At 31.4% G+C, this 27,423-nt stretch overlaps 2 protein-coding genes, 2 non-coding genes and 1 pseudogene across 4 annotated transcripts; 3 read left to right on the top strand and 2 right to left on the bottom strand.

The window, feature by feature from the left end:
• Positions 1 to 3,284: 3,284 nt before the first annotated feature.
• Positions 3,285 to 6,791, bottom strand: LOC119612367 (annotated as a pseudogene).
• Positions 6,792 to 7,228: 437 nt separating this feature from the next.
• LOC119612369 (dolichyl-diphosphooligosaccharide--protein glycosyltransferase subunit STT3A-like) lies at positions 7,229 to 13,063 on the top strand. Its single transcript, XM_037968176.1, has 6 exons — positions 7,229 to 7,690; positions 9,625 to 9,953; positions 10,159 to 10,548; positions 10,630 to 10,917; positions 11,275 to 11,751; positions 11,951 to 13,063. The coding sequence occupies exons 1-6, from the start codon at positions 7,585 to 7,587 to the stop codon at positions 12,503 to 12,505; spliced, it is 2,145 nt and encodes a 714-aa protein (XP_037824104.1). The 5' UTR covers positions 7,229 to 7,584; the 3' UTR covers positions 12,506 to 13,063.
• Positions 10,012 to 10,092, top strand: LOC119612377. The gene has a single exon (XR_005232136.1). It is a non-coding gene; the product is annotated as a small nucleolar RNA Me28S-U3344 (small nucleolar RNA).
• On the top strand, positions 11,790 to 11,870 carry LOC119612376. The gene has a single exon (XR_005232135.1). It is a non-coding gene; the product is annotated as a small nucleolar RNA Me28S-U3344 (small nucleolar RNA).
• A 1,660-nt stretch (positions 13,064 to 14,723) lies between the features above and the next one.
• On the bottom strand, positions 14,724 to 22,952 carry LOC119612368 (cystathionine beta-synthase). Its single transcript, XM_037968175.1, has 6 exons — positions 22,756 to 22,952; positions 16,781 to 16,931; positions 16,600 to 16,706; positions 15,446 to 16,484; positions 15,194 to 15,381; positions 14,724 to 14,958 (listed from the first exon to the last, which is right to left on the bottom strand). The coding sequence occupies exons 2-6, from the start codon at positions 16,894 to 16,896 to the stop codon at positions 14,843 to 14,845; spliced, it is 1,566 nt and encodes a 521-aa protein (XP_037824103.1). The 5' UTR covers positions 16,897 to 16,931; positions 22,756 to 22,952; the 3' UTR covers positions 14,724 to 14,842.
• Positions 22,953 to 27,423: the final 4,471 nt, after the last annotated feature.

Genomic DNA, 27,423 nt, shown 5'->3' with positions numbered 1-27,423 from the left:
GGGATTTTTGGAAATTCGAATGTTTAGGGGGTAAAAAAGGGTAAAAACGGGTAAATTCGGTAACCTTATATCTCCTAAACTAGAAAAGATACAAAAACAGTTTAAAGCTTATCGCCGTTCATTTAAAAAATAAACGGACAGGTGTCTGGTACTTTTTTAAAATTCGGCCCCTTTAGGGAATAAACGGGTAAAAACTGTATTTTGGTACTTTTTCGCACCCCATATATCTTTTAAACCAGTGCACATTCAAAAAATATTTTTGACTCCTTCATAACTTAACGAAAAAATAAAAATATGAATTTAGTACTTTTTGGATATTCGTACGTTTAAGGGGTTAAAATTGTACCTATTTTTGGTACTTTTTTCATAAAACATTGTTTTTGGTTTATTAACTTATACATATGAATACATAATAACAGGCTCCCACTACGATGTTGCAACTTTTTGGGATAGAATTTTTATTTCGTTAATGGGGAGGAAAAAAGTACCAAAAGGGGTAAAAACGGGAAATTTGATTTTATTCAACCACAATGATCCAATTTAGATAAAATTTTTAAATTTAGAAACACTAAATATCCTAGTGGGGTGTTATTTGGAACCCCGGTATCAAGGGATATTTTTTGGTACTTTTCATTCTCCAACTGGTCCTTTTTGAGTTTTCTATGATATTGAAATAGAAACATGAAATTAATAATAAAGGGACTTTTCGCTACTTTTTCGTTCTACACAGGTACCTTTTTGAGTTTTCTTTAAAATTAAAGCTAGAAACATGAAATTAAGCATGTAGAGCTCGGAGTAAATGAGAATCTATAAAATGGGACTTTTTGGTACTTTTTCGTTCTTCAAAAGGTACTTTTTGAATTTTCCATAATATTGAACCTAGAAACATGAAATTAAACATGTAGAGACCGGAGTAAATGAGAATCTATAAAAGGGGACTTTTTGGTACTTTTTCGTCCTTCGACTGGTACTTTTTGAGTTTTCTATAAAATTTAACCTAGAAACATGAAATTAAGCATGTAGAGCCCGGAGTAATGAGAATCTATATAAGGGGAACTTTTTGGTACTTTTTCGTCTTTGGACTGGTACTTTTTGAGTTTTCTATAAATTTAACCTAGAAACATGAAATTAAGCATGCGGAGGCCTTAGTTAATGAGAATCTATAAAAGGGGACTTTTGGTACTTTTTCGTCCTTCGACTGGTACTTTTTGAGTTTCTATAAAATTTAACCTAGAAACATAAAATTAAGCATGTAGAGCCCTTACTAAATGAGAATCTATAAAAGGGGACTATTGGTACTTTTTCGTCTTTCGACTGGTTACTTTTTGAGTTTTCTATAAAATTTAACCTAGAAACATGAAATTAAGCATGTAGAGCCCTTAGTAAATGAGAATCTATAAAAGGGGACTTTTTGGTACTTTTTCGTCCTTCGACTGGTACTTTTTGAATTTTCTATAATATTGATCCTAGAAGCATGAAATAAAGCATGTAGAGACTGAAGTAAATGAGAATCTATAAAAGGGGACTTTTTGGTACTTTTTCGTCCTTCGACTGGTACTTTTTGAGTTTTCTATTAAATTGAACCTAGAAACATGAAAATAAGCATTTAGAGCCCGTAGTAAATGAGAATCTATAAAAGGGGACTTTTTGGTACTTTTTCGTTCTTCAAAAGGTACTTTATGAATTTTCTATAATATTGAAAATAGAAACATGAAAGTATGCATGTAGAGCCTGGATTAAGTGAGAAACTATAAAAGGGGACTTTTTGGTACTTTTTTGTTCTTCAAAAGGTACTTTTTGAATTTTCTATAATATTGAACCTAGAAACATGAAATTAAACATGTAGAGCCCGAATTAAGTGAGGACCTATAAAAGGGGACTTTTTGGTACTTTTTCGTTCTTCAAAAGGTACTTTTTGAATTTTCTATAATATTGATCCTAGAAGCATGAAATTAAGCATGTAGAGCCTGGAGTAAATGAGAATCTATAAAAGGGGACTTTTTGGTACTTTTTCGTTCTTCAAAAGGTACTTTTTGAATTTTCTATAATATTGATCCTAGAAGCATGAAATTAAGCATATAGAGCCTGGAGTAAATGAGAATCTATAAGAGGGGACTTTTTGGTACTTTTTCGTTCTTCAAAAGGTACTTTTTGAATTTTCTATAATATTGAACCTAGAAACATGAAATTAAGTACGTAGAGCCCGGAGTAAGTGAGAACATATAAAGAGGACTTTTTGGTTTTTCGTTCTTCAAAAGGTACTTTTTGTTTTTGTATAACATGAAATTAACCATGTGGAGCCCGGAGTTAATGAGAATCTTTAAAAGGGGACCCTTTGGTAATTTTTCGTTCTTCAACTGGTACTTTTTTAATTTTCTATAATATTGAACTTAGGAACATGAAATTAAATAAAAGAGGTCTTTTGTTACTTTTTCGTACTTCATTGGAACTTTTTGAGTTTTCTAAAATATTGAATATATAAACATAAATTTAAATAGGGGACTTTTTGATATTGCAGATATATACATTTACAATAATATTTATTTTATTTCATTACGATGAGGGTAGCGAAGCACACTGGGTATAGCTAGTCTATTATAAAATGGTGTCTGTTTTCATAATACATTAAATTCGAATACTTATGAGAGACACTGTATATGTATATATACAAGTGATTATTTAATAATTATTTATTTGTGGTAATAAAACACGTTATTTACCAAAGAAATTATGAAAAAAATCGATATTTAATTCATGCTAGCAGAAGATATCGAATGTCATACCGGATGAAGAAGTTGCGTTATTTATGAAGTATATAAATAAGAGAGGAGGCCGGAAATTTCCAAAATATGGCAGGCAATGAAATACACTCAGATTTCCCGAGAAAAAGAAAAACAAAGCTAAGAGTTCTGTAGATAACAATTACTTAGATCAACAATAATTACAACAACTTCGGAATGACCAGGTTCCCAATGTGCCTACTTATGTACAACTGCACCAACTGAAAGTTTTATCAAGGGATAACTTACAACAACAATGATACTATTAAAATAGGACATTGGATATACTTTCGAAAGATATAATGATTTAATATCAACAATAGCTACAATAACTTCGAATGACACGATAAAAACAAGTTTTTTTTGTATCAGAAAGTTTTTCCCCAAGGAAATAATTTACCAGAAGAATGGACAGACTAATTAACTCTTTTCATCATCGGACAAAATTATTGTTTCGATTTCAATTTCTTAAATATGTACATAAAAATACGTTCTGAAACTTACCTTGGCATTACACTTTTGATCTTTCCATATTTTCGAGACAAAACAAATTCCCTATGTTTCATACGCCATAAGGGTTAAAACACACCTGATATATACACCGAAGGCTCCAACATAGTGGCCAATGGACCACGTACCGTATTTGTAAAGATAATATATCCCACCAATATCACCATCACAAGGAGACATTAATCTAACATCTAAGTGATTTAATATTTCTGGATCATCGTATTGGGCATTTGTTGACGAATTGCAAGCGTCCATAATGGAAGACAAATCATATGAATACAATTCTTTGCGGGTTTATCAAGTTCGCATCTGTAAACAAAAAACATTTGTTTAGTTTTTTTATTTAATAATAGAGTTTAAAAAAAAACTTACTTTAAGTTTTCCATTAAAATGCCGATAAAATCACCTTGCCCTAATAGCAAATAGCGGCGCATGGCCTGTAAGTGTTCTAGTAGTTATGTGGACCCATAACAATATCAAGAACACGTTTCGAAGTATTGAGTATATGGCATCAATTGTTGAATGCAATTTCGTATCAGCCACGAAGAAAAAATATGCTCAGCTTAAAAAATAACAGGAAAAATTTATTTAATTTCTTTAATTCTTCGAATAATTGGAGCATACTAACCATTTTCTTCTATACAATGTCTTAACTCATCTCGACCTTTAACGGGCTGCTTGTCTTCACATATCTCACATAGAAATTAATACTTTTAATTAATTTTTTCGTTAAATTAATAAACCGGTTCCACCCAAATTTTATGAGCCAAATCAGTGGATACGAAATTCGGCAACATGGACGAACGTACACGATACTTGTCATGCCACAAACGATCCGGTCCCACCTCAACCAAACATTCTATAAAGAATTCACCATGAGGATCACATAATTCTCCTTCCAAAAGCCATTTTGTTAGCATTTGATATAGAGGACCGCATATGGCTAACAGCAATTCTTTGGCAATATTTTTCACCATGGGATTACCATTGTTCATAAAACCATGTACCGTTGAGGCTAAAGCGCCACCTTTCTTTTCCTGACAAGCCTCGGCAATAGAAGCTAAAAGTTGTAATCGTTGTAGAGGATCTACAGACCAAACAAGAATTTTCATTAAAGTTAAACGTTCGGGGCGAGAAGGGCAATTGAATAGGGCAAATGTCTCGCCTTGACGTTGTTTATTGAGTTGTTCCTGTAGCATGGCCACCATGCCATAGTATTTGGTGAGCTCTGTTTTTAAAGCAGACACAAATCCCTGACCCATTAAGCCCAAAGCACATAAGCCACTTTTGGTATCGGTTGTAGGACTGTCCCTAAATCATGATAATAACCAATTCGGCCTAGACGTAATAAAATACCAGCCTGCACCACATTTAAAGATTTCGCTTTAACATCCAACTTAAAATTTACCCGAAACTACATCTTTTTTTAAGTACTTTCCTTGAATGCCCGTAAAGGCATAAATGACATTTGTACAATGTCATCGTTGAGATTATTTTGGGCTTCTTGCATTTTATTTAGATCTGCGTTAGTAGAACTACGCAAAGGAAGATGAGTACTGGCTGCTGCTGGGACAACATGCTTGTTGCAGGCATTGTATCATTTTCAGAACCACTTCTACTACCTCCACCACCTTGACTCGTTTTGGCGAAAACATGGATATTTTATGATTTAAATCTGAAGAATTATAAATATTCGAAGCCTTAAAGCATGAAGGTGGATTAGAATTAGTGGGAAATTAATACAGTATAAATGACTTACATTTCCTGTTGCCATTAGAGAAATCTGTGGTGTGCCCGCCAATGGTTGAGATTTATGCAAAAGATGACTTCTAAAGGAAGTCATGGTACTATTTGGTGGCAAGGATGCATTCGGATTACTATAACGATGTCTTTGTAAGCCCGTAGTTTTCATATTTGAGGCCGTGTGGCCATAACCATTTTCTGCAGTTGTATATTTTGAATCAGCCATATAATATAGAAATGTTAATAATGCACTTCGTTGCTGTGAATCTAATTGCTGAAAATTTTGTAAAACACCAAATAATTAAATTTTAATTTGAAGTCAATTTTCAAAAACGTTAAACACAATTCAAGCGAACTATTTCTATAGTCTCTTTAGAAGAAACTTTTTTAAAGAAATGTCTTTTTAAAATAATTGTTCTATAGAAAAGCCAATTTAAAGGAAACGTTCTATAGAACAGTCTCTTTTGAAGAAATTTTCTAAAGAAAAGCCTCTTTAGAAGAAATATTCTATTGCAAAATCTCTTTAGAAGAAATTTTTTTTATAGAAAAGTCTCTTTAGATGAAATTTTTCTATAGAAACGTCTCTTTAGAATAAACTTTTCTACAAAACACGTCTCTTTGGAATGAACTTCTCTATAGAAAAGTTTCTTTAAAAGAAATTTTTCTATCGAAGTCTCAAAAAAAAATAGCCTAAATTTAGGACATAATTTTCTTATAGAATAAATTTTTCCAAAACAAAGACATTTTCTGATTAAAAAAAATCTTATTCCAACTTACACTGGCTTTTAATTGCTCATGCAAATTCAAAAATAATGCTGAATTGTGACGAGATCCGCCACCACTTGATGTGCCCAAAACGGAAGATGATGTTGCAGCTCCGGAAGATTCGGTGGTATTAAGATGTTGGGTTATTTTAGCTACCAAAGATGCCTCATCATATGGTAGTGTAGAACCCAAAGCCGAGGGGCAGTTTGATATGTATTGGGTAATGTGGCGCAAAACGTCCCCTGGAAATGTTAAATGAAATAAATGATCATGTTCTTAAAATATCTACACCACAAACACACACAAATTAAACCCAATACAAAATTAGACAGATAATATTGATGAAATATTTTGTTTAAGGCGGACAACACGAGACGAATTAAATTAATTTTATTTATTTTTTTTTTCTATTTGACATTAAAAATAACTTACTGTGATTGTCTTTTGAGCCCACAAAACTTTTGCAAAGCCTTTCCAATAAATCGTAAATATCTTTATAATTACTGCGTCCTCCACCAGAGGCAGCTGTATGTGAACCGCTACCACTTACTGTTGTTGTTGCTGGGCCCACTGTTGGTGTTGTGGTCACATTAAATGACATAATTGTGCTTGTTTAATTATTGTTTTCTTGAACTTTAATTAATTGTCTGCAAAAAATTCCAGGGCACTTGTATTGAAATGTTTGCTTTTTTAGCTCCTTGTCTCATGGACACAATTTCACTCTTTTTCACTCACACTCTCTTTTAAATAAATATGAACACCGTTTTTTTTATTTCTTTCCTCATATAACAACAATGTCGCAAAAAAAAACGTAAAGGCAACAACAAAACCAACTGTCTATGTTTTTGCTGTTTTTAAGGATTTCTTTTAATTATTTGTGTTATTTTCTTTTAAATAATTGTACAAAGCGCGTAAACTTTTTATTAATTGTTTAAAAATTTCTATTATAATTGATATTTTCTTTGATTTTTGCGAATATAAATTTACAAACAATAAAACAAAAAGTTTTCAAAAAAAGTTTTCTTTTGGCTTTTTATATTCTGGCGTTGCCAGAAGTAAAAATTTATTAATAGGATAATATTAACCCATTAGCGGGTTTATATTTTAATTCAGCATAATTTCTCTATAGTTTTCTTGCAGGGATGGTTAAATTGAAAATCAACATAACTTTAGAACTCCGAAGTTACACTTGATAACATCCTGTTTAATTTCTTTTATGTAAAATTGTGTTTATAAAGTTTTTCCAAAGATAATTAATAATATAAGATTTTCTTCTATAGAAAATTTATATTTGAAAATAAAATAAACTCTCCAGCTCAGCAATAACCGTACACAATATGGCAATATACATCACACATATGGCAGCACAAATTTTTTGATTTATCTGTTTCCATTTGACATTTGTCTGGGCGTTTGGTATTTTTTTTGCTCAGCCGTAAAGTTTGTGCCACGAATTCGTTGTTTGCTCTGAAATATACATTTTAATTTATTAAAATAAACGGGTAAAAACTAAATAAAACGAAAAAATATCTTTTGAAACGTTTTTAGACTATAATAAAGTATTTAAAGAGTTAATAATTGTAACTAAAAGTTATGCATTTGTAGTGAAAAACTTGTTTTGAAAATTTGGCTGTGATTCAGGAAAAAGACGCCGGGTCAGCTTTTTCTATAGAACAAACTTTTTTGTGCTTTAATTTATAAGCGGCTTTTTTGTGTAAGAGTGCGGGGGTGTTAAATGCATAAATTTATCAATAATAAACTGTAATAGATTAAATAAAACGCCATAATGGTAGTGGAAACGGCGGTGCCATCAGCAAAAACCAGATTTTTAACATGGGAAAAACAAGAACATCTAGTAAAATTGGCAATTTTGATAATAGCTGCAGTATTGTGTGAGTATAAACAAGAATTTATTGACGATACCAAAGGGAAAAAAGAACACAAAGTACCTTAAACAAAAATGAAGCACTGAGACTTTAACATTTTATGAGTTTTAATTTAACAGTAATGTTATTATTCAGAGTTGTTTGGTTATGTAAGAGTTGTATTTTTGGGTATTTATGTTAAAATAATAAAAAACGGTTGTATTTTTGTGTTACGCGCGGTATGATGGTATGGTATGACTACTCTTCAAATCATATAGAAACCCTAAGGTCGTCATACCACATGAAATACTCGGGGTTGTATGAAGACTTGGTACGACGACTTTTTTGGCGCAATAAGTATTCGTACAGAAGACTTTTTGCGCCTAAACTAGAGTCTCCAAATTATATATAGCACCATAATTGCCAGATGATCACAAAAATCTCTATTTAGAATAACATAAGTTTTCAGGAGAGCAAAAAAACTGTTTATGTATTTAGTTCGTGAAGATTTTTCAATTTTTTTCTTCTACAATATATTTTTAAGATCATATTTTAAATCGTTATATAAAAAGAATTTAAAATTTTGCATTATTTGCAAAATTATTCACAAATTTATATCAGATAGAGCTTTTTTTCTACGAAAATTTTTTTACAACCTTCAGATAGAGAGTTTTTCATTGAAATATAAATTTTTTATTTGATTTAATATCAATAAATATTATATTTTATGCAATTTAATGAAGTAATATAAACCAAATTGTTGAAAAAGCAAGAGATTATAAGTTTTTGGTCCAAAATCAATGTTATATGGTTAACCACGGCAATAAAATTAATCAAATTGGTATCATAATGAGCGATATCTCGGAAACTATTAAGCCGATTTCAAATATTTTGCGGATTTGTGTTCAGCATGTCCAAAATTAGTAAAAACAACAGAAAATTATACAAAATAATAGAGTTTGAAGCAATTTTTGGATAAGATAGAGAGTTTTGCATTCAGAATTTTTCTTTTTATAAGACAGGGAAATTTAAAAATTGCTATAAAATTGCCAAAAAATATTTTTTCTTTTGAAATTTATGTCTCTGATGCGGAATAGATTTTCATGAAATGACAGATAGAGACTATTGAATATAGTCCCTTGACATTCTGATGGTATTCCTACTAACTTTTTATTAATTATTTGAACTATCGAAACAGTTTTATCAATTTCGATAGATTTTATTTGTTATTATCTGTTTAATTTGACAATTACATTTCTAAATACCTTACATTGAGTTCTTGAAAACTATTTGATATGATCTCCAGTAGATTTTTACATGTTTTTCATTGAAATAAAACTTTTTGAATATATTTATTGAAATGTTTTATAAGAATGTTATACAAAAAAAACAAGATCCACTAAAAACGGAAACCATGATTCCTTTTACTCAAATACATATATGTATTTAAATAATCGCTACTGCCTCTATCCTTTTCCCATAACCTATTTTCCTAGTTCCAACACAATGTACTGTATGAGTACGGGTCATACCCTGAGTACAGGTAAAATAAAAGTAGTTCTCAAAAACTTTTGGTGGTTTCGCATTTAGGCTAAATATTTGATCTAAACATTATAGAAACATTATAATTTTTTATTTTATTAACATATTCTTAGAATATTCTAAATACATATGTTTCGACTTTCATTTAAATAATAGATAAACTTTGTGAAAATTTGTACAAAAATCGTTTTCTAAAAAATCATCAAAGTTAGAGTTAAAATCGTCAAATCCTCAATAGGTAATTTTTGACACTGAAAATCGTCAAAATGATGATAAATCGTCAAGTCTGGCAAGATTGTATACCACATTGGTATGTTGTTATTGAAGAGTTGTATTTTTAGGTACTTTTTTAAAATAATGTTTGTGTTGTAATTTTATTTTTATTTTTTAACTTCCTATTTGCTTTTTGTATGTTGCAGCATTCGCCACGCGTTTATTTTCTGTGCTACGCTTTGAAAGTGTCATCCACGAATTTGATCCGTATTTCAATTATCGTACAACACGCTTTTTAGCCGAAAATGGCTTTTATAAATTTCACAATTGGTTCGATGATCGTGCCTGGTATCCGTTGGGACGTATCATTGGTGGTACCATTTATCCCGGGTTAATGGTTACATCGGCTGCCTTATATAGGATATTATGGCTATTAAATGTTACCGTGGATATACGCAATGTGTGTGTATTTTTGGCTCCTTTCTTTTCATCCCTAACCACGTTGGTCACTTATGCTTTGACTAAAGAAATACATGTGAGTATATGTTTGTTATAATATTGAGGTTAGGTGTGGACTTAACCTCTTAATTTTTTAATTTCGTGATGAATATTTTATAATTCTTGATAGGAAGAGTATGAAACATAATGAGTACTACAACTAAGCTGAATACTTTTCAATAATTAATTAAACAGTTTTGATTTTTTATAAGATACTAATGTTTTTATATTTTATTTTATAGAGTACTGGCGCTGGTTTGGTAGCCGCTGCCTTGATTTCCATTGTTCCTGGTTATATTTCCCGTTCTGTGGCTGGTTCTTATGATAATGAAGGCATTGCCATATTCTGCATGCTATTAACCTATTATTTATGGATTAAAGCCGTCAAAACGGGTGCCATTTTCTGGTCTTCCATGTCAGCCTTGGCCTACTTTTATATGGTATCCTCTTGGGGTGGTTATGTTTTCCTAATCAATCTCATACCTCTTCATGTTTTGGCTTTAATGTTTACCGGTCGTTTTTCACATCGCATCTATGTGGCCTACAGTACTTTATATTGTGTGGGCACTATTTTATCTATGCAGATTTCATTTGTGGGTTTCCAGCCCATACAAAGTTCGGAACATATGTTGGTAAGTTAATTATAAAAAAATAATACCTTTGCAGATTTATATTTATTATTAAAATAAAATATATATTTTTCACTTTTTTAGGCATTGGGCGTCTTTGGTCTGTGTCAGATACATGCCTTTGTCGATTACCTACGTTCTTGTATGCCTAAGGATCACTTTGAGACCTTGTTTAAGGCTTTAATATCTACCATTTTGACTGTGGTATTTATTGTGGGCACTTTATTAACCGTTACCGGTAAAGTCTCACCTTGGACCGGGCGATTTTATTCCCTGTTAGATCCTTCTTATGCTAAAAATCATATACCCATCATTGCTTCCGTCTCTGAACATCAACCCACTTCATGGTCTTCATTCTATTTCGATTTACAGGTAGGTTTTTTCATTTAAGTCTTAAATTTGTGTTCATTTTCCCTCATTTCCATTAATGATGATAATATTGCTTTCAAATGAGTACGCCTTAATGTTCCAAGTGATTACATTAACACTTTGATCGCTGAAACAATCCTTAAATGTTAAAATTAAATGCATCGTCACATATAAGTTTTTCTATAGTCAAGACTATAGAACGATCAATAGATCAATCTATAGACTGCCTGATAGTCAAGACTATATATTGATCTTTAGTCAAGATTTATTTTTTTCATCCCTTCATTCCTTACATTTTTTGTATTTTCATCCCTCATTTTCTACCTATTAATTATGGTTTGTCTATCTCATCTCTTTTAGATCCTAGTTTTTCTCTTCCCAGCCGGTTTATACTTTTGCTTCTCCAAACTTTCCGATTCGAATATTTTCATCATTTTGTACGGTGTCACTAGCATTTATTTTGCCGGTGTAATGGTTCGTCTAATGTTGGTATTGGCCCCTGTTATGTGTGTCCTATCCGGCATAGCTGTGTCACATTTATTGGCTAAATATATCAAATCGGTTGAAGCAGCTTCTTCATCAAAACCAGTCGAAAGTAGACGGCAATATAAAAAATTGGAGCAGCAAAGTGGTGGCGTTAAAAAAGAGGTTGCTTTAACATTTGTGGGCATTGTTACTTTAATGTTAATAGTCTATACATTCCACTGTACTTGGGTAACGTCAGAGGCCTATTCATCGCCTAGTATAGTTTTGAGTGCACGTTCGCACGATGGTGGTCGCATAATATTCGATGATTTTCGTGAGGCCTACTATTGGCTGCAAATGAATACACCAGAGGTAAGTTTAAGCATAAGAAAAAAAGTTTTCCATAAAGTAATTTAAATGATGAACACTTATAAATTCTTGATAGGAAGAGTATGAAACATAATGAGTACTACAACTAAGCTGAATAAATTTTAAAAATATGTGTTTTTTTAATGTTATAAGCTTTTTAGGAAGATTTAACTAAATTCCATGCATTTGTTTCTTTTTCTAGGATGCCCGCATTATGTCTTGGTGGGATTATGGCTATCAGATAACAGCCATGGCTAATCGCACCATATTGGTGGACAACAATACCTGGAATAACACTCACATCTCGAGAGTCGGTCAAGCCATGGCCTCCTCAGAGGAAAAGGCTTATGAAATTATGCGTGAGTTAGATGTAGATTATGTGCTGGTCATATTTGGCGGTTTAACCGGCTACTCCTCGGACGATATTAACAAGTTCCTGTGGATGGTGCGTATTGGTGGCAGTACTGATCGTGGTGCTCATATTAAAGAAAAAGATTATTATGCTGCCAATGGTGAATTCCGTGTTGATAAAGAGGGCTCACCCACTCTACTCAATTGTCTTATGTATAAAATGTGTTACTATCGTTTTGGACAAGTCTATACAGAGGGTGGTAAACCGCCCGGTTATGATCGTGTACGTGCAGCTGAAATTGGCAATAAAGATTTTGAGTTGGATGTTTTGGAGGAGGCCTATACCACTGAGCATTGGCTAGTGCGCATTTATAAAGTTAAGGATTTAAGCAATAGAGGAGTTTAATTAACTACAAAGCTTTCACTACCTCTCGCTCTCTATCTCACTAGTTTGTAATTTTCCTCTCCATCTCTTATCTCTCAAACTCTATAACAATTATATTCTTTTTTTTTTTACTACAAATTTCCTAAACTTTTTGAAAAAATTGTTGATCAATATTATTATTTTTTAAAAGAATTTATTTGTTTGGTTTTGACTAAAAAAGAAAACTTAAATTATTGCCAGTATTCCAGCAGTTTTGCACAATTGCTCATATTGAAGAATCTCTTTTGAAATTCGTTACGTTTTGCTAGAATTTTAAACATAAAGAAAGCTCTCTATTCTCTTAGTAATGTGAAATGTTTTAAACTTTTAAGTATTATTCTAAAGTATAAAATTTGTATTTGAACAAAAAATGATAATTATTTAAAATAAACTTCCTTATAAACTGAAAAAAAGTAAAGAATTCCCTAAAAAATGTGCTCAACGTAAATGTGACATGACAGTCAAGTTTTTGCATAAAAAAGAAAGGCTCTTTAAATGGAATAAATTAAATATTTTATACAAGAACAAATTTAAAATAAATACATGTTGTTTTAATCATATAATAAAAAACAAAATTTATTAGAAAAAGAGGATTAATCTGCGATCTCTACTTTTTTTTTTTTGAAAAACTGGTTAATTTTTTCAACAAAACTATAGAAAACCACAAATGAGAAAAAGTACTTGATCTCTGGATACTCGCAAACACAAGAAGTGTTTGCGAAAATGATCTCGATCTGTGACCTGTAATATTTTCATCGAAAGTTTGATCTTTGTTGACAAAAATCTATGTTTTACAAGAACATTTTTTCGAGCTAATTTTTTTTAATTACAGTTTTTTTTCTGATTATTGCTGAATCATGTTATTTGGGTCTCTATTATGACGTAAAATTTGACATTTATTTTTGGTACTTCCTGGATTAAAGATCATGTTGATTACAAATTAAAAAGATTTTATGTTTTCCTAAAATAATCAACATCCCATTGGTAACTGTTTACCAATAGTTTCTATTGAGACTGTAAGGCTATTAAAGTCAGGATTAAGGTGTCTTAATACATACTATTTTCTATAGACTGTGTCATCTATAGTCTAGTCTACATTGCAGTTTATGTAGGCTATAGTCCAGTGTATAGTTTAGTCTACAGTCCACGATGTAGTTTAGTTTATAGTCTACTGTTTAGTCTATATTATAGTCTTGTCTAGCCTGAAGTGTATTTTACAGTCTATTCTACTATATATTCTATTCTATAGTCAAGTTTATTTTATAGTCTACACTATAGTCTACTCTATGTTGTAGTCTAGTCTACAGTAGCCTAGTATAGCACAGTATAGCCTAGTCTATTCTCTATTATATAGCCTAGTTTATAGTCTGTCTATAGAATATTCTATACTATTCTATACTATATAATCTATAGTATAGTCTATGATAGTCAACTCTATAGTCTGTAATCTACAGTCTATCGTCTAACCTATAGTCAGGTCTATAGACAAATCTATAGTCTAGTCTATAGTCTATTCTATAGTCTAGTCTATAGTCTAGTCTATAGTCTAGTCTAGTCTATAGTCTAGTCTATAGTTAAGTCTATGTAGTTTATAGTTTAGTCTATAGTCTACTCTTTAATCAAGTCTACAGTCTATAGCATTGCGAAACTAATAAGGTGAAGTCATTTCAACAGCTGATTATTTTTTTGTCCATGGAAATTTAGCCCGAAGTTGTCAAACTCAATATAAAAAAATTTCTCTTTCAAACCCGACGCTGTCAAACTACATATATAAAAAATTTCATGAATTCGCCGCAAAATGAAATGACTTCACCTTATAGTCTATTCGCCTTGGTCTATAGTATATATAGTATATAGTCTATTCTATAGTCCTGTCTATATCCTACTCTATAGTCAAGTCTATGTAGTCTATAGTCTACTCTATAGTCAAGTCTACAGTCATGTCTATAGTCTAGTCCATATTTATCTCTATATTCGAGTCTATAGTCTATTCTATTCTCTCGTCAATAGTTCAGTCTAGTGCACAGTCTAGTCTATAGTGAAGTCTATAGTATAGTCTACAGTCTAGTCTTTAGTATTGTATATTCTATAGTCTAGACTACAGTCTATAGTCTTGTCTATGGATTACTGGCCTTTGTATAAATTCCCCGCGATTTTAAATTTACACAATTTTTTAAAAAATTAAAAACTTTGAACTATATAATTTAATAAAAAAATTGTCATTTATTTTATTATAATTTTAAATTATAGTTTTTGTTTTAGTTAAATAAGTATATTGCAAGTTATTTTATAAATAAAAATATTTTTTATACAAAATTATTAATGGCTAGAGCCGTTGGTGCCATTAGTGCCATTGGTTGCTTTAGAGGGACCGGCAGCAATGAAGGGCATAATATCGGATTTAGTAACAACAGCCTTCAATACTTCTTTGCCATCTAGAAAGAAAATAAATTTTAATTTTAAATAATGAAAAAATAACGTTTATTATAAAAAGCGATAAAAGTTAAGCGTTTATTCAAAAACAGAAAAAAAAAATAATAATAATTGGCAGCACTGTTAATGACAAATGTTTGGTTGTAAAAAAAATTACCGCCATTTTTTGTTTGAAAGCAAAAATGTTTTTCGCTGGCAAAAATAGTAAGGAGAATTTTAATTGTTGGGAAAGCTTACCTTCAACATCGACAATAACAACAGCGGGATCGACTTCCAAGACACGAGCCAATTTGCCTAAAATACCATTTGAAGGTATGCGAATGACACGCTTGGCAGCAGCCTTGACAGCTGGTTCATCCAATGAGCGGTTCATGCTAACAATTTGAGTAAGCAAAGTTTCCTCGCCAACAGTTCCCACCAAGGAGCTGAAAGGAAAGAAGGTAAGTTAAAAATTTGTTCTCCATATTTGAAGGGATTTAGCAAACATACTTATCCTCTTCATCTAAAACAGCAATCTGTTGCAATTTGTGTTCCTTCATGATTTTAATGGCCTCGCCGAAAGTGGTGTTTGATTTAATGGTAACGGGAGCAGGGAATTTCAAATCAGCTACAGGAGTATTCCACCACCAGTGGTTGTGTTCGTTAACAACTTCTTTGAAGTCACGGGCTTCCATCCAATTGTCAGAAACAAATTTCGTCATGTAGTTACGAATGCCATCGGGCAAGATGACAACACACTTTTGACCCTCCTTCAAGCTCTTGGCAGCATTGAGAGCACCACGCATGGCACCACCACTGGAGCCACCACACAATAAAGCTTCTTCGGCTTGCAAACGTCTGGCCATGGTGAAACAATCCTTATCGGAAATCTTGGTCCAGAAGTCAATGACCGAATGATCCAATACGGTGGGCACGAAGTCGTAACCAATACCCTCTACTTCAAAGAAGCTAACCTTTTCCTTATTCATGGATTCAGGGCGGGCCAAAGTGGAACCGATGGGATCAACACCTACAACTTGGCAAGAAGGCAATTCTTCCTTAATTTTACGGGCAATACCAGAAATGGTACCACCAGTACCGGCGGTGCATACAACCATATCAACTTGATTGTCTGTTTGCCATAAAATCTCAGCAGCTGTACCATCGTAGTGAGCCAAAGGATTACCAGGATTGACGTATTGATTCAGCACGATAGCATTGGGAATTTCTTTCTCCAAACGTTGAGCTACACAAATCAAACCTTCAGGTGAGTCATAGGGAGCCTCGGTGGGGGTACGAATAATTTTAGCACCCAAAGCACGTAGAGCATAGACTTTTTCGTTAGACATTTTCTCGGGCATAACAATTAGGCAATTGTAACCCTTGACGGCACAAGCCATGGCTAAACCAATACCAGTATTACCCGAGGTAGGTTCAATAATGGTACTGCCAGGTTTCAACAGACCCTTGGCTTCAGCATCAACTACCATGCGGAAGCCAATACGATCCTTAATCGAACCGCCGGGGTTAAGGAATTCACATTTGGCATCTGAAAGAGAGGAATAATAAATAAAGTTAAAGCTAAATAATGGAAAATCCTTAAAGATTTGGGTCTTCATTGATTTTGTCACTTCATTTCTCTCTTCAAATGTTATAATACTTACACATATCACATTTAATACCCTCCGATTTAGGAATACTATTCAATTTAATCAAAGGGGTACAGCCAATGGCATGCAAAACATCGGGGGTCAACTTGGTGGGGTGGTTGCTATAAAAAATAATCAAAATATTTTTTACAAATGTATCCATTTGCAACAACAATAAGAATATATTTAAACTTACATTCCTCTCTTGGTGTGTGGACTCTTTTCAGTTGTACCCAATTTCCAGGTACATTTTGATGGTTTACCAGGATCAGCAAAATCCTTTGGTCTTTGATAGGGCTTGTTGGCAGGCATTTTGTTTTATAGGTATGTAGTAAAAATATTAAATACTGCAAAAAGAAATTAGAAAATATTATAAGACAATACTTTTCTAAAAACACTTCTTTATTGTTTTCCAGTTAGTTTTAAACTGCTGGTTTTATGCTTTTAAGCATAACATGAAAATGTGTGGTAAACTGGTTATAATCAGTTTCATGCCATTATCAGTTCTCAAATTATAAGTGTGTGTTTTGTTATTGTTGTTTCTAACAAAATTAGTTTCTAGCGGGGCTTGTCATACAAAAACAGTTGGTCACTTTTTAGTGAACTTGCAATCTAGATTTGTTTTTTATTTTTGTTTTTGATACCAAGTTGTGTTTTAATTATTTATTAATTTTGTTGTTTTTTTTTTTTGTTATTTTTAACAAATATCTACGTAATGGTTTAAAAAAACACAAGAAATTAGTATATAGGTGACTGATAATAATTTTTCCACAATATAAATATAATTTGCCAAATATATACTTGAATAATGTAATATAAAACTCTAATTATTAAGAATCTATCAATAACCTATAGATGGTTTATCAACTATCTCTACTTCCTATTCATTTTTTAATATTCGAAATTTCTTATTTGTTTGTGGAAAAGTTTCTTTTGTTTTAATTAATCACTAAGAAATTATTCATTATTTAGGTGTTAATTAAATTCTACACATGTTTTATTTCAAATATAAAGATTGAAATCTGAAATATGATGAAATAAATGAAAATGAATTGAATGGTTCAGTTAATATTTTGAAATTTTGTGAAATTGTCTTTTTGTGGCTAAATTAAAGAAGATAACTGTTAGAATTAAGCTTAAATGTTGAAATTTGTAAGGAAATTTTGAAATTTAGTTCTAAGAGCACATGTTAATTTGGTGATTGAATTAAAGACCTTTGACCGTTTAAATATTGTCATTTGTGATGTTGTATTATTCGAATTTTTATTAAAGGTTTCATACGATAGCTTAGAAAGGCAACTCTACTTAGAATGGAAGCGTGATCACCTTTAACAACAATATGATAGAGATTAAATAGAAAAATAATAGATTTGTACAAGCCTCAAGAGTCTTATTTCGGTACCTGAATTCGATTAGATTTAGATTCCGAAAAAATTTGATAAGGAGATCAACTTCCTACAATCAACAACTAATTGTTCTGATAAATCCTGTATTCGTGGACAATGGCACATTACCTTATAAAACATCAGATGTCCGCTATATTATCGACTCATTTACTAATAAAGCTACGTTCACAATCCTGCAGTATTTCAGCAAATTATATTTCATTTTATTTTTGTCAATAATATTTCAAATTGCATTATTTCATGATCGTATTAGAGCTTAAAATCTCTAAGTGAACAGTGCCTTGTTAAAACCGCTATCAGAGCCGTTAGACTACATCTATCCAGTCTAATTTTGGGGACCTTTGTTGCTTTTGCCTCAAGTCTTGGTCATAAGGCCTTTACAATACATTTTAATGTTCCAGTACTGGTTGATAATGTCACGCAATCTTTCAGAGAACTTAAAATGTGATGACTTTCCCCTCTATTTAGGTCAAGGTTCGAGCCTTGTCTTGTGGGGGAAAATGTTCCGTTTTATACAGCGGAGAACTGATTGTCGTGGGAAAGATATGTTTTCTTATCAGTCGCTTTTCTTAGTCGCTTTTCAAGTCTTGGAATCTTTCAGAGAACTTAAAAAGTGATGACTTTAGCTTCCTTTCACTTCTATTTAGGCCAAGGTTCAAATCTTGTCTAGCGGGGGAAAACCCTTCTGGTGTATACTGCGTAGAACTGATTATTGTGGGAACGATATGCTTTCGTATTAGTTTCATCGCTTTTCTGATCGCTAGGATCTTCGCTTAGAAGAAAAAACATTCGTCAGAAAGCCTAAGGTACCTTTTTATGTCCATGTTAGCAATGGGACATGGACCCACACTACTTATTAGATTTCATTACAATATAGGTTATTTTCTTGCTTAAAGTAGATTATTACCCAAAAGGCGGTATCTGATTGAATGCGCGATAATTGTCATATTATAAAGCGGAATTTCTCACAGTTTTTTTTAAGGTTTCAAGATAACTAGACCAGATGACTAATCTTCATTGTTCCAACGATAATAGATTCGGCGATCCGAGTGTGAACAAAGTTAAATCAGTAACAGCTGTTCCTAACGAAAGTCTTTTTCCCTAGGAAATAATTAACGGTAGTCATCTTGACTTGATGTGAAGTACTGGATATCCATACCAGGTTGGACTCACGACAAGCACAAACTGATAACTTTCTATCCCATATCCGGAAGCGTCGGCTTTCCCTTTGAAGCTTCTATTTTTTGGGTCTGTCTCTAAGTAATGGATAGAGCCATCCATACCAGAGAGAACTCACTGCGAGCACAAACTATATCCGAAAGCGTCTGTTACCCTCTTGAATCTTATATTTTCCCTGTTTGCACTAAGTCGAGATCATACATTCCAGATGGCGATAATAACTTCAAAATTATTGATTAAATAGGTACCTCCGCTATTTAAGTCAAGTACTCATGCCCGATTTTCCGACAAGAAATCGACAAATACGGCAAATGCGGAAACTACAACTCTATATTCGAATATTGCAGAAGAACCTTTACCAGTTGTAATTTTATTTTAAACATAACCAGTGCTCTGAAGTCAATTACATATATTTACATAAAATTTTCCTATAAAACGAACTACTGATCATCATATTTATTTGTAATTTTGAAAACTCATTAAGAAAAGCACTTAAAAATAAATAAATAAATAAACTTTCTATTAAAGTTTCGTAGTAATGTTGTAATATAAACAAGCGTAAGTTTTTGATTAACAAACGAGATAGATGTTTAAAACTGATTCAGCCTTTCAAAAAAGGTGGTGGGGTTATTCCACTATATGAGGAACCTCCTATCATGTTAAGTATTAAGTTTTTTTTCATAAGACATTATGGTTATGATCCTTTTTTATAAATAAGGTGTATAATGACCTAACTTAATGCCAAATCATGTTTATAACATTTTTAATTTGTACCTTATCTATAAATATTGAAGTGTTTTCTAAATAAGCATTTCCAATAGCAAATCAAATTAAAAATATAAAGTAATAAAGTATTATAGAAAGAATCCAAACAGAAATATGGATCTAAACTAGTTTTAAAAGTTATACGAAGAGGTTATGACTTTACACTATGGACTTTATTAAACCAGACTAAACCCGCAGTAGGTTAAAACTAATTAAACAGAGTCGCATTTAAAACTTAATCTAAAACTTTAAATCGGAATGAAAGTTATGCAAAAATTTACTTAAATTTTAATAAATTTCTATTAATTTTAACTAGATAACCTAAAAACCCTAGAAGGTCATTTAAAAATCGCAAGGTCGAATTTTCTCTACATATTTACTTTCCTCTGGAAATGGTGTTAATAGAACTTTTTTATTTTTAAAAATGGTTACTTAAACAAAATACTCGTGTTATTTTTTATAAAAAGCCGGCTGGATTTGTTTTTCTACTTAACACGCGTTTTGTTTAATTAATTTTCTTTGGACCCTCTGTATTATTTCATTTCATTTTTTTATCAAAATTTGTTTAGTATGACAACAAACAGAAGATAACAAAAACTGGTTGGTTGTTTGAATATAAATCTGCTTTTTTTGGTTATTTTGTTGTGATAAATTTTGTTTATAGTTAAACTATTAGATTTTTTTATTTGATTTATACTATGTACTTTAAGTGCAGGTAATTATAAACTTATGTTGTTAAATATACTAGTTAAAAAACAGCTTCTGCGTTTTGTTTTTACCAAATTTATTTCTTCTGCTAGTTTAATTAAGTGAATAAATAATAATTATTATTACCAACCAGAAAAAAAGGCAGCTTAAAAGAATAGTATAAATAAATATTTGTTAGCCGTATAATAACATCCGCTAGTGCCTGACACGCCATACACATGCGCGCCATGACTTGCAAATAATTAAAAATAGAAATTAGAGTTTTTTGGGCGTTTTGACACTATTTTGTTGAAATTTGTTTTCTTTAGAGTTTCTTAATTTTATTTAATTATTCATACACGTGTTTGAAGTTTTTATTTTAGAAATACATAAATCAACAATGACATGATCATGGAAAAGTACATAATTTTGTGCAAAACATGTTTAGAAATATTTATCAATTATGGGGGAGGAGTTGATTTTAGGTTTAATTGTTTTGTTAAATGTTGAATGTTTTATGTTTTGTATAGTTTGCTTGAGATATTTTTTAGTTTAAAAGTATACTATAGGACAGTAGACTCTATATTCATCTTCACATAACCTACAATTACATTTCTTGTGAAACTTAGTAGACTATAGTTCAGCAACATGATTGCTGTCTTTACTAGGCACTGCAAACTTGAGAGACTTTTTTTTACTCTATAATGCGTTCTATAGAAGTTGTTAGTATGAGGACGAAATGGGAACAATTGGCCATCATTTCTGTCATTGTCCTGATCTTGTAGATATAAGTAAAAAATTTAGACTTATGTCGATGGTTTATTAAAAATATCTAGTGCCCTGTGGCATAACTAGTTTTTAAGACATATAAATTTTTCTCTCCAAAGGACCTAACCTTGTGAAGTTTTTTCTCCATTCTCTTGTTAACACTTTCAACTTCTTACGCCCCTTTTCACTTTAATTTTCTCATGACATAAGAAGGGAACCAATAAGAATCTAAGCCAACAATGGCTATGAGTTATATTAAATTTTGTCTTCACGAGATTCTACTGGAATGCCTTTTTTAAAATTGGTCTGTATTCCATTTCAATATTGCATATTTTCTTTACACAACAATATTGTACCCTTTTACCAATTAAGGGTTAAATTGCTAATATTCTTAATTATTTTATCAATAATTTCTAAAATTTAACATAGTGCTAAAACACAGACAGTTTTTTTAACTAGAAAATTTTGTTATCACTTTTTAAAAGTCATTAATTAGAGACATCACTTTAAAAAATAATTGATAAAAAATCAAAATAATTAGTTAATTAATATTTATTTAAAATAAGAGAAATATTAAACATAAATTTTAAAGAGAAATTAACGGTATTTAGGTAAACTCTTAAAAAAACACACTTTCCAAATGCTATTCCCATAGTTATTGAGGCAGTAACAACCGTTATTACTGAAAATAAGCGCCATTTTTAAAGCAACAATTTGTTTGTCTTTTCTTTAGCAAATAAAGGATTAAGTCTCCTAATAAAACAAATATTCCCTTGGCTTAAATAAAGGTGTACTAGCACCGACAGAACCAATTGTCATTTCTTTAGATTTGTTTATTTTTTTATTTTTGTTTTCATTTATATACTAAATATAAATTGATGCTAAAGTTTTAGGTAAATTTTAGAACATAAAAATGTATGTAGAGAGAATAATTTTAAATATAAACATGTGTTTTATACTAAACAATTGATAACTGTTTAAATAATAACTTAATATTTTAGCACGTTTTCCATTTACAGTTGCAAAGAGAAAACAATTGCATTGTATGTTTTTATATATATAAAAAAAAACATAGCCACCATTTAATACACATGGTTATCTTTTTCTCTGTATAACAAACAGCCGATTTTTTTTTAGTATTTTTTATTTATTGTCGTCTATTTTTTATTATTTATTTTTTTTTTGCCTATAATGCTTTTGCAATAGGTAAAAGAAGCATGGCCCCAAATTAGCAAATAAAACACATGTCTATATTCTCGTCAGATAATAAAATATATTTATAACATATTTACACAGTTAACAGTAGTTTTACTTTATGTAGTTTAAGCATCTTTCTTTGCAAAATTTTCCTTTTTGGAATTCTTACCTTTTTAGTTAAAAAAAACACAAACAATTTCTTTTTTTATAAAAAAACAAGAACACAAAACTTAAATACACACTTAAAATCGAGTCAAAAATACTTTAAAACGCGTACAAATAACACACCAACTGTCTGACAACCACTGGGTCGGTTAGCTCAATACCAACTGATACTGTCGATAGTTTCGAAAAAGTCGTAAATTTTATATCAATTTCTCGTTTCCATTTATTTGCTTGTAAATTTTCTTCCAACCATCTCTCTCGAAGTCTCTTTTGCCGGATTTGTTGTTGTTGTTGTTGTTGTTTTTTAAGATTCAATACATGTTCTTAAAGTAAATATATAAAGTAAATAGTTGGACCACAATATACCTACTGCCAAAGTAAATTAATAAAGTAGCGACACGAGTTGTTGTACAACAAACGTCTACAAAAACCACAGGCAATTTGTTTTTGTTCGAAATACTCACTTGTCAAAATTTGTTTACAAAAATGAACCAATAATTAATGGAAAATATGGCATTATTGTTGTACCTTCCAAAAATATGTTGTTATTTATATTAAAAGTCACAGAGTTTTCTTTATTTTTTAAAAATTAGAACATTTTTAAAAATATTATACACTTAAAATACACTTTTTCACATTAAATACAACAAATTACTCAGAAATTTGTACAAAAGCAAGCGTTAAAATGAAAACAAATATGGCAACATAAACATTTTTGACAAGTAAGTCCACAAATAGCAAGTTTAAAAAAAATAGTCAGCTGTTCAAATGAGTCTACTTTATAAATTTACTTTGCCTACTGCAAACACAGAACAATGTGGAGAATAATGTGGATAATAGAAAAACAGGTATAAACAATATTTGAATAATATGTTGGTACATACAGTAAAATCTCTCATTAATGGAGAGGTTTATTTCATTAGTAGAGGAATTTGTATAACATGTTAATTCATTGTGATATTTACATGAGAACAATGACTTGCGGTTATTTAGAAATTTCACAATTCACTGCTTATGCAATTCGATATTGGAATATGAAATTGTAATTTTTTTGTTTCTGCAATTAGTTAATTAGTTTCTAAGTTTTTAATGTTTGGGCTTAAATTTGGCCTAAAGCCTCTTGAGAAGTTCAGTCCAGATTTGATCCTAGTGAAAGAAAATGTATATGTAAAGTTCGTCGATAATTCAGCTTAAATCGATTCATAGCCAAAAAAATTTAAAGAGAACCATACAATCTGGTACTACAGGGGCCAGTTGCCCGCAGGATTTGTCCTGGCTGGTCATTGATTGCGGTTCTTTCGGGATCTACGTAGTGGCTGTGGTTTAAACTCAAAATCATTGGGAAGTAATGTAGGTTTAAGGACTACATATGTCTGGATTCTCCCTCCGGTGCTGTTGCCATCTCAACAGACATCCTAGATGATGTGATAATGCAACCATGTGCTGGGGAACACGCTGAAACATCCTGGGTATATCATAACCTTCGCGAAGTAGGGCCTCATTATAGGTTGACACTTGTTCAAGATGATCTTTGTGATCTGAGAATGGAACTGATCTAAATTCGTGAAATTTATGTAGACTGCTGCTGTTCTCCGGTAGACTAGTAATTATTGAGTATGCCTTTTTTATTCGGGAATGTTCTCGGTGCTGTTGCCATAATTGAGGTTAACCTCTTCATGTCGGGGCAATTATTGGGTTCGGTTGACTTTGGACATTCCTACGTTCTTTGTTGTACCATCTTGATATAGACAGGGATTCTGATTTATTGGTGGTGTATTTCGATCTACTAAATGTGTCTCTAGGTTCTGTTACCAGAGCCCTGTGATGTGGTTTAAATGTTAGGGAATGTGTTAGAGTGGATCATTGGTTGATATGTGTGCTTCGGCATAGCTCATGACAGTATGATTAATGTTGGTCCATCTTGGATGTAATTGGAGTTACGGCAGGTGCTTTTTTGGGGTTTGAGGGAACTCCTCTCTATTGATCCAACTGGCAGACAATTCTGCTCCTTGTCGAAGTATGTAACAGTCATGCCACAACGTGATCACTTGACAAGTGATTAGATAACTCGAGTATTCCAGCAAAATGCTTGTACATGGACCGGTTCAGACATGTCCAAATATTGGCACCTGAGCGTTCTAAGTCAATCGGAGACGAGTGGAGGACAGTTTTAGGTCCACCCATTAGATAATTAAGCCGTCAAGGCAGATACTCACGCAAGTCACATTGACATTCTCACTCTAGGGATCTGGCAACAACTACCTTAAATAACTACTCAGCCGTAACATGTCTATTCAAAACATTGGGTTAATTTCTTAATGTAATGGATAATGGAGGATAAATTTCAATATATTTTAGGATTAATTTGTCGAATGTACACCTTCCCGTAGAAGAGATTAAATCGCACGTCCGTCTGTTACATTCTAGGTTTTCGTCAACCAAAAATTGTGGTCTTTCAACGTGTCCCTAAATAAAAGGCATATACTGACGTATCAAACTGTTAAAGAATTGCGAAGCCAACATTACTTCATTCAAGAAATTTTGAATCAAAACAAATCTTTATTAAATTATTCCATTGGAATTGATTCCTTGTCATCACTGCTTTGAACTCTTTTATTTTTCATCTAAAATTTTTTACACGTCATTTAAATAAAATATTCTCAAGAGTATAAAAACAACAACGTGTATCTGACAAATGAGTAGTCCTATCAGAGAATAGAGAAAAATGTATTTTTAATTATTTTCTACGCAACAATTAAGAGTCGCGTATAAGAGTTTTACTTTTTCAAAGTGCATGTGAATACATTTGCCAGTGAAAGCTCTAATGAATACAGAAGGTTATTTAAATGTATAAAGTTCTTTAGTGGGGGTCGTTTAAACAGTGATAATTAAACTAAACTCATTGCATACAATCTAGTTAAAACCCGAAACCTAATATCCAAATGAAATTTTCAAATTTATGAGTGCAGGTCTCAAAAATGCTCAAAAACTCTGGGACTTAAAAATTTTGGACAAAATATCTTAAAACTTTGATGTGATGAGATTATAAGTTCAGATAAGGGTTCAGCACGGCTAGAAAAGTATACTTTTAGTACACAAATGAACTGAATAACTTTAATACACTTTTTTAACAAATCAGATTTAAATCAATCGCTTTAAAAACATACTCAAAAATTTAATTGAGTGAAATCTTTTCAACGGAAATTTTGATTTACAAACAATTAAATCTTGTTAAACTGGTTCTTAAACCTGTAGAATTTTAAGAATATTCTTTCTTTCTACCTGCTCAAGATTTAAAATGTTAAATGATTCTTTCTGGGTTATTTCTTTTTGTTCGTAACATCATATGGAAAATCTCTTTAAATAATAAATGGAAAATTTATTGTAAGAAAAAACTTCTTGATTAATTTGATCAAGAATTTATGAATGTTCACCGAAATGTGATATGCAATATGTTAATTTTTTATGAATCCTTGATAAAACATTTTTGAAAATATGTTCTGATGAGCAATCACCGAAAAGCTTCCCCTCAGCAATATATTACAGAGAATTTATTTAAAAATTGGCTTTAAAACCATGTTAGATTTTTTTTTTATTTATTTATTTATTTCGAATAAAATCAATTGTATTACATTTGACTTAGAGTATAAAGAGTTTAGGGGCTATGTCCCTTTTCTACTTAGTAATGAGTTTTTAAATTATATTATGTACAATATTTACAGTTTTATTATTATATATGAAGGAAAAATTTGCAAAAACCTATATGAAGCTATTAAGATAAAAAATTCTATGCTACGGTAAAATTACGATGATATCATGTCATTAATGTGGGGATATTGTGATGATAAACATCTTCTGTTGAAGTTGGTGGTCAATTTGGCTATTCTATCATGGACGAGCTCGATGCCTGCAAGACTATGTAGACGTCGAGTAGAGTAATGCCAAGGAAGTTTAAAAACCATTTTAAGTAATTTATTTTGTGCTATTTGAAGCTTTTTTATGTGACATTTTGCGGAAGACGACCAAACTGGAGCGCAGTAGAACATAACGGGATGAAAAATAGATTTAACAATAAGTTTCTTGTTCTCGATATTCAGTTGCGAGTTTCTGTTAATTAGAGGGTACAGTACCCTAATTAATTTGTTGATCTTATTAATAATGTAAGGTATGTGACAGTAAAAGTTAACTTTAGTATCAAGTATAACACCTAGATATTTGACATTGTTTTCCCATGGTATGTCAATATTCATAAAACGTAATGGGCTCTGGGGAATAAATCTAGCATTACGCTTCCTGGTAAAATATATTGTTTGAGTTTTTTCTGGATTAATCATAATTTTCCATTTATCGAAATATGCCTTTAACTCACTAAGAGCGATTTGTAGGTTGGAGATGATGTTAACTGCATATGTGTCTGAGCAGAGAATTGATGTATCATCGGCGAATATTGACATGACGCAATTGGAAAATACTGGAACATCTGCTGTGTATATATTATATAGTATTGGTGACAAACAGGAACCCTGAGGGCAACCAGCTGAAATATTAACTTGCGTTGACGAAGTTTTACCCAGATATACATTAAAATATCTACTTTCTAAAAAGTTTTGTATTATTTTAACAATTTCGATAGGAAAATTTAGTCTTTTTAATTTGTATATTAACCCATTGT

Source organism: Lucilia sericata, unplaced genomic scaffold (assembly GCF_015586225.1).
Source record: "Lucilia sericata isolate MDLA Ls3-8-SP2 unplaced genomic scaffold, ASM1558622v1 Contig001669F_arrow, whole genome shotgun sequence".
In the NCBI taxonomy this organism is placed as follows: Eukaryota; Metazoa; Arthropoda; class Insecta; order Diptera; family Calliphoridae; genus Lucilia; species Lucilia sericata.
The sequence above is the reverse complement of the archived record's forward strand: the minus strand, read 5'-3'. Positions and strand labels throughout refer to the sequence as shown.